Source organism: Physeter macrocephalus, chromosome 4 (assembly GCF_002837175.3).
Source record: "Physeter macrocephalus isolate SW-GA chromosome 4, ASM283717v5, whole genome shotgun sequence".
In the NCBI taxonomy this organism is placed as follows: domain Eukaryota; kingdom Metazoa; phylum Chordata; class Mammalia; order Artiodactyla; family Physeteridae; genus Physeter; species Physeter macrocephalus.
In genome coordinates this window covers 140,085,416-140,101,324 of record NC_041217.1, presented here as the reverse complement: position 1 = coordinate 140,101,324, position 15,909 = coordinate 140,085,416, and the positions used below count along the sequence as shown (strand labels likewise).

Sequence of the window (15,909 nt, the reverse complement as noted above, 5' to 3'; positions counted from 1 at the left end):
TTCTTTTTCTTCTCTGATTGCTGTGGCTAAAACTTCCAAAACTATGTTGAATAATAGTGGTGAGAGTGGGCAACCTTGTCTTCTTCCTGATCTTAGTGGAAATGGTTTCAGTTTTTCACCATTGAGAATGATGTTGGCTGTGGGTTTGTCATATATGGCCTTTATTATGTTGAGGTAAGTTCCCTCTGTGCCTACTTTCTGGTGGGTTTTTATCATAAATGGGTGTTGAATTTTGTCGAAAGCTTTTTCTGCATCTGTTGAGATCAAATTCTTAAATATGCACAAAAGTATGATCTACAAAAGAAAAAACTAGGGACTTCCCTGGCAGTCCAGTGGTTAAGACTCCACACTTCCGCTGCAGGGCATGCGGTTTCAATCCCTGGTTGGGGAACTAAGATCCCGCAAGCCACACGGAGCAGCCAAAAAAAAAAAAAAAAAAAAGAAAAAGAAAAACCTGCTAAATTGGACGTGAACAAATCAAACTTAAGGACTTCAGCTTTTTGAAAGACGTTGTCAAGAAAATGAAAAGTCAGTGCACATACTGGGTCAAAATTTTCAAATCACATGTCTGATAAAGCGTTTGTGTTCAAAATAGACCATGTACTCTCAAAACTTAATGATAAGAAAACAATACAAGAAAATGGACAAAAGAGTTGAACAGACTTTTTACCAAAGATTTACAGATGGCAAATAAGCACATGAAAAGATGCTCAACATCATTAGGATAGATGTATAGATCAATGCAATAGAATTGAGAGTCCAAAATAACCATGCATCTATGGTTAATTGATTTTTGACAAGGGTGCCAAGACAGTTCAGTGGGGAAAGAACAGGTTTTTAAACAAATAGTGCTGGGAAAACTGAGTAGGCACATGTAAAAGAAAGAACTTTGACCCTTACCTCATTCCATATACAAAAATTAACTCAAAAATGGATTACAGGCCTAAGTATAAGAATTATATTTACATATACATAAGCATATAAAACTTTTAAAAGAAAACATAGGTATAAATCTTTATTATGTTGGATTAAGCAATGATTTCTTATATAGGACACCTAAAGCATGTGACAAAAGAAAACTAGTCTAATTGGATTTAATAAAAATTTTTAAAACTTTTGTGCTTTAAAGGACACCATCAAGAAAGTGAAAAGACGACTCCCAGAACGGTTGAAAATATTTGCAAATTATATACCTGATGAGAGATTTGTTTTCAGAATATATAAACACAATAGTAAAAAGGAAAATAACCCAGTTTAAAAATTGGCAAAGGATCCGAATAGACATTTCTTCAAAGAACATATACAAATGGCCAATAAGCACATTAAAAGAAGTTCAGGACTTCCCTGGTGGTCCAGTGATTAAGACTCCATGCTTCCCCTGCACGGGGCATGGGTTTGATCCCTGGTCGGAGAACTTAAGATCCTGCATACCACAGGGCATGGCCAAAAAAATAAATAAATAAAATTAAAAAAATAAAGATACTGTCATGATGGCAAAAAAAAAGTTCAGCATCATTAGTCATTAGAAAATATAAATTAAAGCCACAATGAGGTGTAAGCCACTTTACACCTGCTAGGAAGGCTGCCTGTAATCAAAAAGATGGACAATGACAAGTGTTGATGAGGAAGGACATGAAGCAACTTTCTCATTCATTGCTGATGGGAATGAAAAATTATACAACCATTTCAGAAAACAATTTGGTGATTTCTTATAAAGTTAAACATACATTTATGGATGGATCTAGAGACTGTCATACAGAGTGAAGTAAGTCAGAAAGAGAAAAACAAATATCTTATATTAACGCATATATGTGGAAGCTAGAAAAATGGTACAGATGAACCAGTTTGCAGGTCAGAAATTGAGACACAGATGTAGAGAACAAATGTATGGACACCAAGGGGGGAAAGTGGTGGTGGTGGGGATGGGCGTGCGATGAATTGGGCGATTGGGATTGACATGTATACACTGATGTGTATAAAATGGACAACTAATAAGAGCCTGCTGTATAAAAAAATAAATACAATAAAATTCAAAAATAAAATAAAATAATTTAAAAAAAAACATACATTTAGCATTTGCCCATCATTTTAGGTATTTTCTCAAGATCCAGGAAATGAAATGTTCCCAAAAAGCTTGTGAAAGAATGATTATAGCATTTTTAGTCATTGTAATGAAATGGTCAGGGAGAGAGAACATCCAACAAATGTCCATCAGTACAATAACATTAAAAACATGTGACGTATTCAATGCAGTGGAATACTTCTCAGCTTAAAACAACAAAAAAAGATTACATTCAGGTAACAACTTGGAAACATCTGGAAAACATCATGCTGAGCAAAAGTAGACACAAAAGGTTACATGCTGTCCATTTATATGAAGTTCTAGGCAAAAGTCTATATCACAGAAATTAGAACAGTGCTTACCTGGGATGAGGGGTGCAGGGGAGATTGAATTCAAAGGTCCACAAGGAAACTTTTTAGTTGTTGAAAATATTCCATATCCTGATTGTGTTGCTGGTTACACAAGTGTATACGTTTGGCAAAACTCATAAAACTATAGATTAAATTAGGTGTGTTTTATTGTGTGTAAATTAGACTTTAATAAATATGACTAAAACTAAAAAAATAAACTGTAAAAGGCATGTGTAAAAAAAAGGCAAAAGGAAAAAAATATTTAAAAATAATGAATACTGCATGTACAATATGACTGCTATTAAATTTTTATTTATTTATTTATTTTTGGCTGCGTTGGGTCTTTGTTGCTGCATGCAGGCTTTCTCTAGTTGCAGCGAGTGCGGGCTACTCTTCGTTGCGGTGCGCGGGCTTCTCATTGCGGTGGCTTCTCTTGTTGCGGAGCACAGGCACTGGGCGAGTGGGCTCAGTAGTTGTGGTGCACTGGCTTAGTTGCTCTGCGGCATGTGGGATCTTCCTGGACCAGGGCTCGAACCCGTGTCCCCTGCATTGGCCGGCGGATTCTTAACCACTGCGTCCCGAGGGAAGCCCTAAATTTTTTTTTAACATAGAAAATGTATAAAAGTGTAACAGTACCCATCTTACTCATGATTTGGGGTCAAAGAAGATTGTGTGTTATGGTTATGATTTTTATATATATTATATATATATATATATATATAAAATGGTATGTGTATGATCTATGTGTGGGCCTTTTAGTGTAGGCATAACATCATTACAGAGATATTTTTCATGCTCTAACTTATGTTAGTGAGCAGTAACGAAACAGCTTAAACTTAAGCAAAAAAATAAAAATTATTCCACAAAAAAACAAATTAAGTTTTTTAAGGAAAGCTCTTTCTCCTGTTTTCTTTCAGCCTCCAGGTATTGCAGCATGCTGATTGAGGAAGGAGGATTGCAGCATTTATACAACATCAAAGAACATGAACAGACTGATCCTCATGTCCAACAGATTGCTGTGGCCATTCTGGACAGCTTAGAGAAACACATCGTACGCCATGGAAGACCACCTCCCTGTAAAAAGCAGCCCCAGGCCAGACTAAATTGATAGCTATAGGTAATTGGATAATTGAATCACAGAAATTCTTTTTGTGATAGGTTCACTTGGAATATCTTACCCTCTCTGATGTTTTGGGGGTTTCTACAACAAGAGTCATAAAGTGAGTATGGGATTGATAATGTACAGTACTGCCCATGTGAACAATCTCTGATTTGTCTTGTGATTTTTAACTTATCAGATGAGAAGAGTCTCTTCCTTCATCATTGCCTTTTAGGAAAATTTCCACATCCTTCAGTGTTTGAACTTACCTGTGCTTTAAAATTCTACAGTTTTATGAGGAAGTTTGCACGGACCCTTAGGCCAGACTTTTCTGATCTTAAAGTCCCTTCAGTCAATTTGCAGCTTCACATAAGCTGTTAACCTGATTTCTGGCACTGCTTCGGTTGTAAATTTTATATTGCTTCTGTATAAAATGCCTTTATTCTCTGTCTGTGTATCTTTTATAAGATGTCCTTCTTAGTGTGAAAGAATGGAAATCTGAGTCCTCTCCTTGTGAAAGCTACTCACTGGCTGGTGCCCGGATGGCTGGCAGAAAATATATTAAAACGAAAAACTACAAGGGAAAATAGAGTTTAGGAACTGGGAAAAGGTCTGCTCTTGTGCTATATAGTTTTTAAACTGGGACTGGCTGACCTTCTGGAGCCCACCTGTCCTGAGGCATTGTGCAGTACCTTGTTCTTCATATTTATTCCTGGAGGCATGGGCTGCTGCTTCCTACACAGACTGCTGGTTACTCTCTAGAAATATTTCCCCAAGCACCACAGTATAAAATATTATAGCATTCTGCATTAGAGATTAACTGTCTGAATTTCTTTATGTCATATTGTTGTGAAAATGTGAATTTTACAAAAATCGTCTCTTGCTCAAACAGACCATCCTTTTCCCTCTATTTCAAAGTCATTTTGTTCAGTGGACAGTAAATTTTGCCATGAGAAGTTAATTTTCTTTTGTTTCAGACTACATGTATCTTAATATTTTCATGTTGGGGAAGGATATCCACATCTCACTGCCAAAAGTAAACAAGAAGAATTAGACTATTGTTCAATGTAATGATTCTAGTTGCAGTGCATAAAAGGAAATATTTTGTGATGGGTTATTTTTTTAGACAGTTGCCTTTCCTTTAAGAGAGTTGTTACAGTAGACTAAAGAATCAGCTATCAATAATGGCAGTTGGGAGGCAGCAAGTCACCAAGAGAGTTATTTTCCATTAAACAAAAAAAAAGGCGAAAGATTTATACGATCTGAAGAGAAACCAGAGTATCCATCTTAAATTTTAGTTTGTGAATAAAGTTAACCTGCAGTCTTAGATGACTGCATTTTTTTCATAGATGGCCAAAATGTTTTCAATAGAGATTTTAAATAATACGTTTAAAATCATGGTGATTATTCAGAAGCACTTTTATTTAGAAAGGAGCTGGCTTTAGTATGCTGGTAATATTTTTGACATACACATTTCATACCACTATAGCAGTAGTCATACTTGAATTATTTGGTACTCCTTCACAGGAGTGAAAACTTAAACTAAATGAAAATAGATATTTAGAATCATTAAAAACCATATTAAATTGTGGGTTAATTCTGACTTAACCGGTTTAAGGAATTTTTATAGGTGTGAGGTAAATTTTCACAGATTAATTCTATTTCAGAGGAAATGGAAAATTCTTTTAAAAATTTCCCCCTTTTTTCTGGGTTTTAAATATCTAAGGCAAAATGTAGAAAATAGGATGGCCTACAAAAGCTTGGAGTCGCTAGCTGTGTAGACCATTTCTAGGTCTTCTAGCTTGTGTAGTTAAGGAAAAGCCTATTTGAGAAGTTTGGCTTCAAGTTTCTATTGTATCCTATTCAAGACAAAAGTACTTGTTCCTTCTAGGCTAATCCTAGGTTTTTGTCTTTATAAATTGTTTTCAGAAATAGCTAAAAATGTATGGAAAACAATAAATCCCTTCATTACTCAGAATAACTTGTTGATAGATGAAGACTCAAATATATTTAAATTTAAATTTAAATTTCCTACTTTGAGCACTGGTAATGGCCAGATACTTTTGAGTCTTAAAAGCAAAATAATTAGGCACATCCCAAATATATAAAAATTTTAGTGCCTTTGTGGTTGGGATGGCTCTTAAAATTGTGTATCTAATTATGGCACAGAATTGTCTATAAGGTCTTGAATTTGGCTATGATACAGTATATATATATATATATAAAAATTGAAATTATGAGGTGTAACTGGCCTGTCTCTACAGAAAGAATCTATTAGGCCTTCCGTTTGCATTTGTACACTAGAATGTAACAGAACTTGGTGCCTTCAAGGGTTACCTCTTCAGTGGCTTAGAGGTGCTGTTTCAAGCACAATTTAGACTAGGGTTGAACCACTCATTGCTCAAATCATTGGTGTGCTCAGATATTGCAAATTATCACTACATCAGTCCACAAGCAACAGCAAGGTTTAGATCTACTAAAGGAAAAAGGAAGTGGAATTAGACTTTTTAAACTATAATGATGCATGTGGGTATTATTGAGTAAAACAAGAACAGTCTGAAATTAAAGCAAAAATAATTAAGGTATCTCATTCTTTCCATCAAGTAAGATTTTGCTGTTCTCCTTATACTCTAAAAAATCATTTTTTCCTTTTGCAGTTGAAAAGGAACATGAATCAAATCAAGTAGTAATAAGGGGTTAATTTACTCTCTGGCCAAGGACTCAGTGGTTACTGATCTTAGTTGAGAATTTAAAAAATCATATCAGACTCACAGATCTAGGAATTGACCTTAAATATTGCTGCTCCTCCCCCTTGGACAGAAATGCCGTTTAGTGGTACTAGTCAATTTAAGTGAATTACCCAAGGTAGAGATGAATCCCACAAAGCAACTATGGGAATTTAATTTCATGATATCTTTTGTTTGCAAGCTTCCAAAGAATCAAGGATTCATGTTTTAAAATATCAGTACTGTATATCCAGCTTAGGAAGGTGATCTTGCTAGTGGGACCTTTTGAGTTGGCCCTTTTTCTCCCCAGTCACTTTCATTTGGCTATATTTTAAATTATGCCATGCTCAAGATAGTATTGGGCCATCATCTAGACCTTTGGAGCACATTTTGATGAAAACATATTTTATTATGGTTCATTATGTGCTAAATTAGGGTAGAATCGATTAATGAACCATGGTTTTGGCTTAGTGCTTTAAAATGCCTGACACCCCACCCTGTCCCCCCATAGAACAAGGTGCAGCAATACCCAAGGTTGAAAAGAGGTCATGAGTAGCCAGGAAAATAAACTTACTGTGTTGTATATGTTGAAACCCACCCCTCTCTTGCCCTCTAATGGTATGTTTACATTATTTGGTTATTGTGCAACTTTTATCTTGAGATAAACAGTATTATTAAACTGAAGGTGTAAGTTAAAGGCAGTATCATACTGTTGGCTGACGTGGGCAGTTTAACTGTATGTTACTTATTTGGGGGCTTTATATGGCTAGGGCTTCAGAGTAGTGTTCCGAGATAGCTTACAGAGAGGTTTGCAAACTTATGGTTTCCCTCTCAAATCCATTGTAGCAGTTTCAAATGATTGTGTGGATATTGGATATTTAAATTTCACCATTTGCTTTGTATTGACACGTTTTTCATTTTTTGTATTAACTCACAAGCTGTTTATTTAAGTAATAATGCAAATCCAGACTTCATCCAGTGATGAAAATAGCGGTATGATAGGAAATTTTGCTGAGTGTGCTTTAAATGAGTAATTGCGTTACCTTTTTTTTAGTATTTCATAGATTTTGTGTGACATGTACACTGCTAATTATGCATTCTTTGGTTTCCAAATCTTAACCTAAGACATTCTTATGTTAACTGATTGATAGCCTAAGAGAGGACTTTCTCTGCCTGTTTCTCCCCTCCCCCAAGTTTTTTTTTGGTAAATTATGGGAAAATCAGTGCTATTTCTCATTTCTCTGGATGAAGCAAAGCTCTTTTGGACAGCACAACCTAACCTCATAGCTAGACAGAATGGCTATCGAGAATATTTAGAAAATCCAAATTTATCAAATTATAAATGTAGTTTATAAATGTAGTTCATTAATAATATGTGCTTAATTTTGAACTTATTTTGGAAAATTGTTCAAATTGGGTTCTTTTAAGCTTAATCAGCTTAGAAGCAAGAAGCTACTTTGCTAATGAAAGCTGAGACATACTTTCATAAAAGCAGGAAATTCTTGAGAGCATTTAAAAATGGGAGGATGTTATGTCAAGATTTATACTTTCAGATAATCTGTAAGAATAAAATTTTAAAATCCCTGACTTTTGTGGAATTCCCACTGTCAAATTCTCACTGACTTTTGAGTATGGAAAAAGCTATCTTTTACTTGAATTCTGATGGAAAAGTTTAACTCCTTTCAAAGGATATGAAAAATTCACTGGAAAGTGTAATGTGTATACATTTCAAAGGCTGTCAGTTGTCTGGACTGAAGGCACTGTTCTTACTGTGGCCAGATGAATGGGAGTGTCCTGTACATGAATCATGCTGTTTTAAATCAGGACATCACTTAGGTATTAACGTTGTATGTACAGATTTTTGTTTTGGGGATTTTTTTTTTTTTTTGCCTAAATAAATGTTACAAATTTTATGTAAAGTGTGTCTTGTCTACATTTATTCTGGGCATTTGCTTTAAAATTTAAAACTAATGCTGCAAGATTCAGATTCCTTGGTCATCCATTTGTAACAGTTGCTTTCTGGAAAAGGCCAGTGGTTTTACTGCAGAAATTTCTAATGTTTTTGCAGGACCTAGAACTCCATTCATTCATTTCATTAAATACCTATGCTAGGTACTATTTATGTGTTGGAACTTGCATAATTTATAAATCCTTCAGAGAACTTAACAGTTTTGTGGAGAAGAGGAAGTGTCAAATAAACAGATAAATATTACATAACATTGTATTACAGACCAGTCCATGGTACTTGTTATAAAGCCACAGAGACTATACCTGATCCAGACTGTGCACCCATCAGACAGCCCAAGAACACTTTCTAGAGAGCATATCTAGGTTGACAGTCATTCACACAACTCTTGAGATAATTAACTGATATATATTGTATAAGTGCATTTAGTGAGGGAGGTTACCAAAAAACAAAGTATAATATAAGAACCCCATGACCAGGAAGAATTCTTAGTGACTTTAGTTTCAGAAACGTCATTTTATAGTTGAAGAAACTAAGTCTTAGGTAAAATGACCTTGCCCAAATCACACAGCAAGTCAGTAACAGACTCTGCATTACAATTCTTATTTCCAAATTTACAATCCAATGGGTCCCCTCTCCCCCTATTATTGCATAATCGCATGAGATTGCTTAGCTCTTAGGCAATATGTGATTAAACATCAAATGAATGGTACAGAAAAGAATGTGCGCCAGATGGTCAGAAGTGGAGGTTGACCATCCTTACAGATGGTGTAGGGCAGCATTAGTGTTTAGATGCTATAGAATTGTTAATGAATGGTCACTACAAATACTACTGCTTCACTAATACACAAACATGAGATTAGATGTGTTAGAGTGATAGGGTTTTTAATAGTAGTTTTATTATAATTTTTATAATAATTATTAGCTTTTTAAAAAAAATTTATTTTTTATTTTTGTTTATTTATTTATTAGTTTTGGCTGTGTTGGGTCTTCGTTGCTGTGCGCGGGCTTCTCACTGCGGTGGCTTCTCTTGTTGCAGAGTACGGGCTCTAGAGTGCGTAGGCTTCAGTAGATGTGGTGCGTGGGCTCAGTAGTTGTGGCTCGCGGGCTCTAGAGCGCAGGCTCAGTAGTTGTGGCGCACGGGCTTAGTTGCTCCGCGGCATGTGGGCTCTTCCCGGACCAGGGCTTGAACCCGTGTCCCCTGCATTGGCAGGCGGATTCTTAACCACTGTGCCACCAGGGAAGCCCAGCTTTTCTTAAGCTTTTATTGTCTCCAATAATTCACTAAATACTAACATGGTATTACTATGGGCCATACATACTGAGGAAGATAAATACCTTTGGCCAATATTTAACCAAACAAGTTGAGCTGTGTTGTCTATAGCCTATCTTCAAAAAGAAAAAATCAAACCTTCCTCCATTCTTCCCCTCCCCCACCCTTTCTCACAGTTTTTATTATGTAGATCAACCCAGTCTCTTGGCTAAATTTAAATTTCTTCCTTTCCTCCTGATTATCTTTCCATCTCCTAGTCCCCATTCTTAATCTGCATCATAAGGCTCCAGTGCACAGCTCTGAGTAACTGCATAACTCCTCAAATTGAGAGGAATAGGTGAATGGCAGAAACCATGAGCACTCACATTAATCATTTTTGTCTTTTTATAATTTAAGATTCTAATGCAGTCTGAAAATTCAGCCTATAAAAGAGCAAGTCATAGGGTGGGCGTATTGACACTGAGCTCTTGGCTTCCAGAAGCCAGACTTCACAGCAGGTTTGGGAAAATGACACCAGTGGCCAGATGTTGCAGATGAATGGCTTACTCTGGTGCATTCAGTATGACAGCTGTTTAAAATCATCTTGCAATGACTCAGTCAAGGACTGTCACTAAAGAGTGTCTCTCCTAGACTGTGATAAGGCAATAAGAGCTAAGAACAAAAAAACAAAAAAAACCCCTCAGCTCTCCTGTTACTTTACATCAAAACACATTATAAAAGGAACTATTTTCAATGGCATATCTAGAGTGTGATTGTCATATTTGAATGTGGAGATTAAGGAGTTACCAAACACATTTTCTACCTAATTCTTGGTCTCATCAATTCAGTCTTAAATAAAGCCCTTCGAAACTGGATATATTATGAGTAATGAGCCAAGTGCTGTATTTAACCCTCAAAACATCTTGTATGGGAAGATAATTATCCCCTATTTTACAAATGAGGGGAAGCCTAGTGAGGTCAAATGACTTGCCTCACATCACACAGATAGTAAGTAGAGGAATTTGTAGATTAAACCTAGATACTGTTTTACTATTTATGTTATTTATTTATTTATTTATTTATTTGCGGTACGCGGGCCTCTCACTGTTGTGGCCCCTCCCGCTGCGGAGCACAGGCTCCGGACGCGCAGGCTCAGCGGCCATGGCTCACGGGCCCAGCCGCTCCGCAGCATGTGGGGTCTTCCCGGACCGGGGCAAGAACCCGCGTCCCCTGCATCGGCAGGCGGACTCTCAACCACTGCGCCACCAGGGAAGCCCTAGATACTGTTTTAACACCTGCGTCCCCACTCTGAAGAATCTTTGCTGCTTTGTACAATCTCAGTAGTGATGTCTTTGAATAAAAAGACAATTGTATAATCAAAAGCCCTCTGAAACTGGTTCATGAAATAAACCACATTGTGGGTACTAGCAATGGATTTAGAGTCTTCTCTTTTAAAGACCTGTGGGAACAGATAACTATAGTTTAGGATTTGGGGTCAATCAATTACCACTATGTGCCAAATTCTATTGTAAGGGGTCTATAATTTCAAATAGCATTAGTTATTCAGTACATTCTAATGCAGTCAGAAAATACATCGAGGCAAGCACTATGCTAAGCATTTTTTTTAATGTATATTTTTTCAACTAAGCCTTGCAACAGCCTTGTAAAGAAGGTAATCATTTTATGGATAAGGAAATTGTGAGGTATTAAATAACTTTGTCAAGGTCACAAGTTATTAGGTTTCAGAGTCACACATGAGACTTAGGTCTGTCAGACTCTGAAATCTATGCTCTTAATCACTGTGCTATAAAGGGGAAAAACCAATTTTACCATTAAGGACAATCCCAAATCCAATTTAACCATTAAGGCCGTTCCCATGCACACTTTTGGCCTGTCTCAAAGAATGGAGACCATTGACAACTTTCCAAGTTTATGATTTTCGTCCTCAGTGTCATTATTGTAGTGGCTCCTACAATAAAACTTAAGATTTTACAAATTTGGGGAGAAAATTTCCTCCCCAAAATAATGGGGCTGATGAGACCAACAACCCATGAAACTGATATAGATAGAGATTACTTCAATGTGAAAACATCTGAACATGGCTTATCTAACTAGTATAGAGCTTTAGGTGAGTCAGCTGCCACAAACCCCATTTCTAGGGAGGTCTCCAATCAGAGAGGCACTGACCTTGGGCATCAGGACATTTCCAAATAATTGTACAAACAACACTCATAACTTTCCATCCTTTGAAGCCCTAAACCAACTCCCCTGTCTTACGAAGCCAGTATGTAAACCTTTCCCCATAGCTGTTTGAGGAGTTACTTTCTATGTAGGATATTCCACTGTGTGTAGTAAATTTTTCTCCGGTTTTTCTGTTGTCAGTTAATTTACAGGCCTCCTTCCACTTCCAACAATCGGACTTAAGTTGGTAGAGGAGTTTTTCCTCCCAACAGGGTTCACAGTAAGTTCATTAAAAAAAAAAAAAAAAAATCGTTAAAACCAATAAATAGGAAGACATAATGTCAGAATAAAGGACAGTACTTTAAATGGATGCATGTAGTTTTATATGTATCACTTGTCCTTATTTTACTCATTTTGATGCCCACCTGTGATAAAGACAACAAGAGTCTTTGGATCAGCCTTAGGGAACCATTTCCTTAGTTCATTTGGTTCCCCAGGAGTGGTTTCTCTTACTTCAAGTTCACTACTTCAGTGTGTTACCTTTTACTAATTAAGTTAGTAAAGAAGGAGACTAGTCAAGAGGGAGCTCTCTGAACTCTAGGCTGCCCCTCCCTAAATAGAGGCAACCTTTTTTTTAGGGCCATTGATGATCTGTACTCCTCTGTGGTTCCAGTTTCTTTGTTTCCTAAGCAGGCTCTTTCTATGATAATACAGGTTTTACTGCTGATCACTACAGTAGGAGAAATAAACCAAATCTACAGACATAGATAAGACAAAGACTTAGTAGCTAGTCTTTGTGTTTCTGATGCCCAGAAAGAGACAAAGACTTGCTCAAAGTCACAGAGCTTCAAATGACCCTTAGAAATCATCCTGTCTACCTGAGAACACAAAAATAACACATGGGGTGTTAGACAATCTCTTAGTTTTTGAAATTCTGCAAGTTTGGTATTATTCTTTATTTACCTCACTTTCCAGAGAGGAAACTGAGGCTTATAGGTTAAGTAACTACCCAAAGGTAAGGTGGAGATGGAATCTGAATTCAGGCTTTTTTGACATCAGAGCTCATGATCTTTCCCCTATACTTCATGCCAACAAAGCGAAAGAAATTTTACAAAGTCCTTAAAGACATCCAACCATGATTTAAAGAAATCTTGACTATAGTTTTCTAATTTCATTTCAAAAGTTTAATTTCTTGAAACTTCCCAATTTCTATGTTTCTGCACTATCCTTCCCCCTACCTATTCAGAGTTTTCAGGAAAAGGGTGGGGCATGTCAGTGAAGGCTCTCTAAAGGAAGTGACATCTCAGTGAGATCTGAAGGATTAATAGGAATTACTTAGTGGGGAAGGTGGCGTGGACAACAATGAATGTGCAAAGGTACATTTCTAGAACAAACAATTTCAGTACCTAATTTTTTTTTTAAATTTATTTTTGGCTGCATCGGGTCTTTGTTGCTGTGTGTGGGCTTTCTTTAGTTGCAGCGAGTGGGGGCTACTCTTCGTTGTGGTGTGCGGGCTTCTCATTGCGGTGGCTTCTCTTTGGTGCAGAGCACAGGCTCTAGGTGCGTGGGCTTCACTAGTTGTGGCTTCCAGGCTCTAGAGCGCAGGCTCAGTAGCTGTGGAACATGGACTTAGTTGCTCCGTGGCATGTGAGATCTTCCCGGACCAGGGATTGAACCTGTGTCCCCTGCAATGGCAGGCGGATTCTCAACCACTGCTCCACCAGGGAAGCCCAGTACCTAATTTTTAAAAAAAATTATTTATTTATTTATTTATTTATTTTGGCTGCGCCGGGTCTTAGTTGAGGCACGCGGAATCTTTAGTTGCGGCATGTGGACTTCTTAGTTGGGCATACATGCAGGATCTAGTTCCCCAACCAGGGATCGAACCCAGGCCCCCTGCACTGGGAGTACAGTCTTACCCACTGGACCACCAGGCAAGTTCCAGTACATAATGTTATAATGAGAATACTGAGGGTTTAAACTAGAGATGTAACCAGGAGCCAGATCATGAAGGACCATCTAAAACCATCCTAAGATGTTTGGATTTTATTCTGAGGAAAATGGGGATCCATGGAAGTGTTTTAAACTGGGAAGAAACGTGATCAGATTTGTGTTTTAGGTAGAATACTCATTTTAGGTGGGTAAAAGACTGGAAGGGATGAGTCTGGTAATGGGTCAATTAGGAGCATGAACTAAATCCTCAGAAACTGTTAAATTGAAGTGGAAAACTGGAGAATAAGTAGCGGATGGGCATAGAGGAGATTAGGGGAAGAAGAGGTGGAGGCAAAGTTTGTCACAAAAATTTGCACTTCTCTGAATAGCTGCAACCTTGCCTCTGATTTTGGAGACAAACTTCTTTTTACAACTACAATTCATTTTTTCCAGGTAGCCATTTCATGTATTTTTTTCAACAAATATTATTGACCACCATCTGTAAGTTAGGCACTGTTTTAGGCCTGGGGATAACAAAGTCCTTGCCCTCATGTGGCTTATATTTTTTTCCTAGTGGGAGGGAGCAGAAGATAAACAGAAACAAAATAAATATACAGCATGACAACGTTAAATATAAAAGCAGAACAAAAGGGACAAGAAGTGTGGGGAAGGTGTGGTGATGGTGGTGAGGACTGCTGTTTAATGTAAGTCCTGAGCAAAAACTTGGCAACATTTGAGCCAAAACTTGAAGGAAGTAAGAGAGACATCCATGAGGGTAGCAAGGAGTCCAATAGTGCTGGAGTAGAATAAACAAAGGAGAGAGTGGCAGAAGATGAGGAGAGAGAAGGGCGTGGAAAGAACAGATTATGTAGAACCTCGTAGAGCACCATCCTTACGAATTTTTAAATTCTGCCTGAGATGGGAAGCTATTGGAGATAGCTTTTGAGTAGAAGGGTGACATGATTGTTTAAAGTGATCACTCTAGCTGCTATGTTGAGAATAGATTTTAATGAAACAAGGCTGGAAGCTGGGAAACCAGATAGGAGGATATCGTAAGAATCCAAGTGGGTTATGACAGGGGCTTGGACCAGGGTAGCAGTAGAAGAGATAAGACATAGAGAGTTTCTGGATATATTTTGAAGACACAGTCAGTAGGATTTCCTAAGAGATAGTATATGGGATATAAGAATAAAAGAGGAGTTAAAAATTATTTCCAATGTTTTTGTCACGAGCAACTGAAAGGAAGGAGTTGCCATATACTGAAAAAGGAAAGACTGGCAGGAAAAGCAGGTTAGGGGGAGGACAACAGGAGTTTACTTTTGGACACATTAAGGCTATTTTGATAACCAGATGAATATGTTGAATAGACAGCTGGATGTATCAGTCTGAAGTTCAAAAGCAAGGTACAGGATAGACACATAAAATAGGGATATATCAGCATATAGATTTCTTTTAGTTATGAAACTAGATGAATTACCACAAGTAAGAGAGAATGGATAGAGAAGAGGTATATAAGTACTGAGTCTTGGGGGTACACAAAGATTTAGAACTCTGGGTGATGAGAAATCAAGAGGATGAGAAGGAGCAGACAATGAGGTAGGAGGAGAAGAGAAAGAAAGAAGAAGAAAGCAAGGAGGAGGAGGAGGTGGAGAAGATGCATCCTGGAAGCCAAATGAAGGAAGTATTTTAGGGAAGAAGAAATGATCACTTGGGTCAAATGCTGCTGAACAAATAAGATGAGAGAGGAGTGACAACTGAATTTAGCAACTTTGAAGTTGACAAGAACGGTTAGTAGAGTGGCAGAGGTGAAAGAAAATGGTAAGAGAAAAATTGGAGACAGCAAGTGCAGACCACATTTTGGATAAGTTTTGCTCTAAAGGATGGAAGAGGTGTGAGGGCAATACATGAATAGGGAAATTAGGTCAAAAGAAGTGTTTTTTGTTCTTTTTTGATTATGGGAAAAATATCAGCTGGTGGGAATGATCCAAGAAGGAGGGGGATAAAATGATAATTCAGGAGAAAGAAAGGATGTTGCTGGATGATGTCTTTGACTAAGCAAGAAGAGATGAGATCTGTTGCACAAGTCCAGAGTTGGCCTTAGATAAGGGTATAAATAGTTCATAGTAACAGGAGGGAATGCAAAGACAGAGAGCCTATACTGGTAGGTGGTAGATGTGATGGGGGGAGCTCGGAATGTTCTTTTTGATTCTTTTCTTTTTTCAGTGAAAGAGGAAACTGACAGTATGGTTGGGGGAAGAGGTGTTGGAGAGTTGAGGATAGAAGTTAGGAAATAGTCCATTTAATGTACTGTAATATAAAATAAAAATTAAATTGAAAAAAG

General features: G+C 37.3%; 1 protein-coding gene across 2 annotated transcripts in view; it reads left to right on the top strand.

The window, feature by feature from the left end:
* Positions 1–8,122, top strand: part of ZYG11B (zyg-11 family member B, cell cycle regulator) — a 75,232-nt gene extending 67,110 nt beyond the window's left edge. For both annotated transcript variants that reach the window (XM_007109516.4, XM_028489388.2), the window contains one exon: positions 3,330–8,122. In XM_007109516.4, coding sequence (XP_007109578.2) covers positions 3,330–3,520 — 191 coding nt within the window. In that variant the 3' untranslated portion in view covers positions 3,521–8,122. The remainder of the gene's footprint in view (positions 1–3,329) is intronic.
* The last annotated feature ends 7,787 nt before the right edge of the window (positions 8,123–15,909 follow it).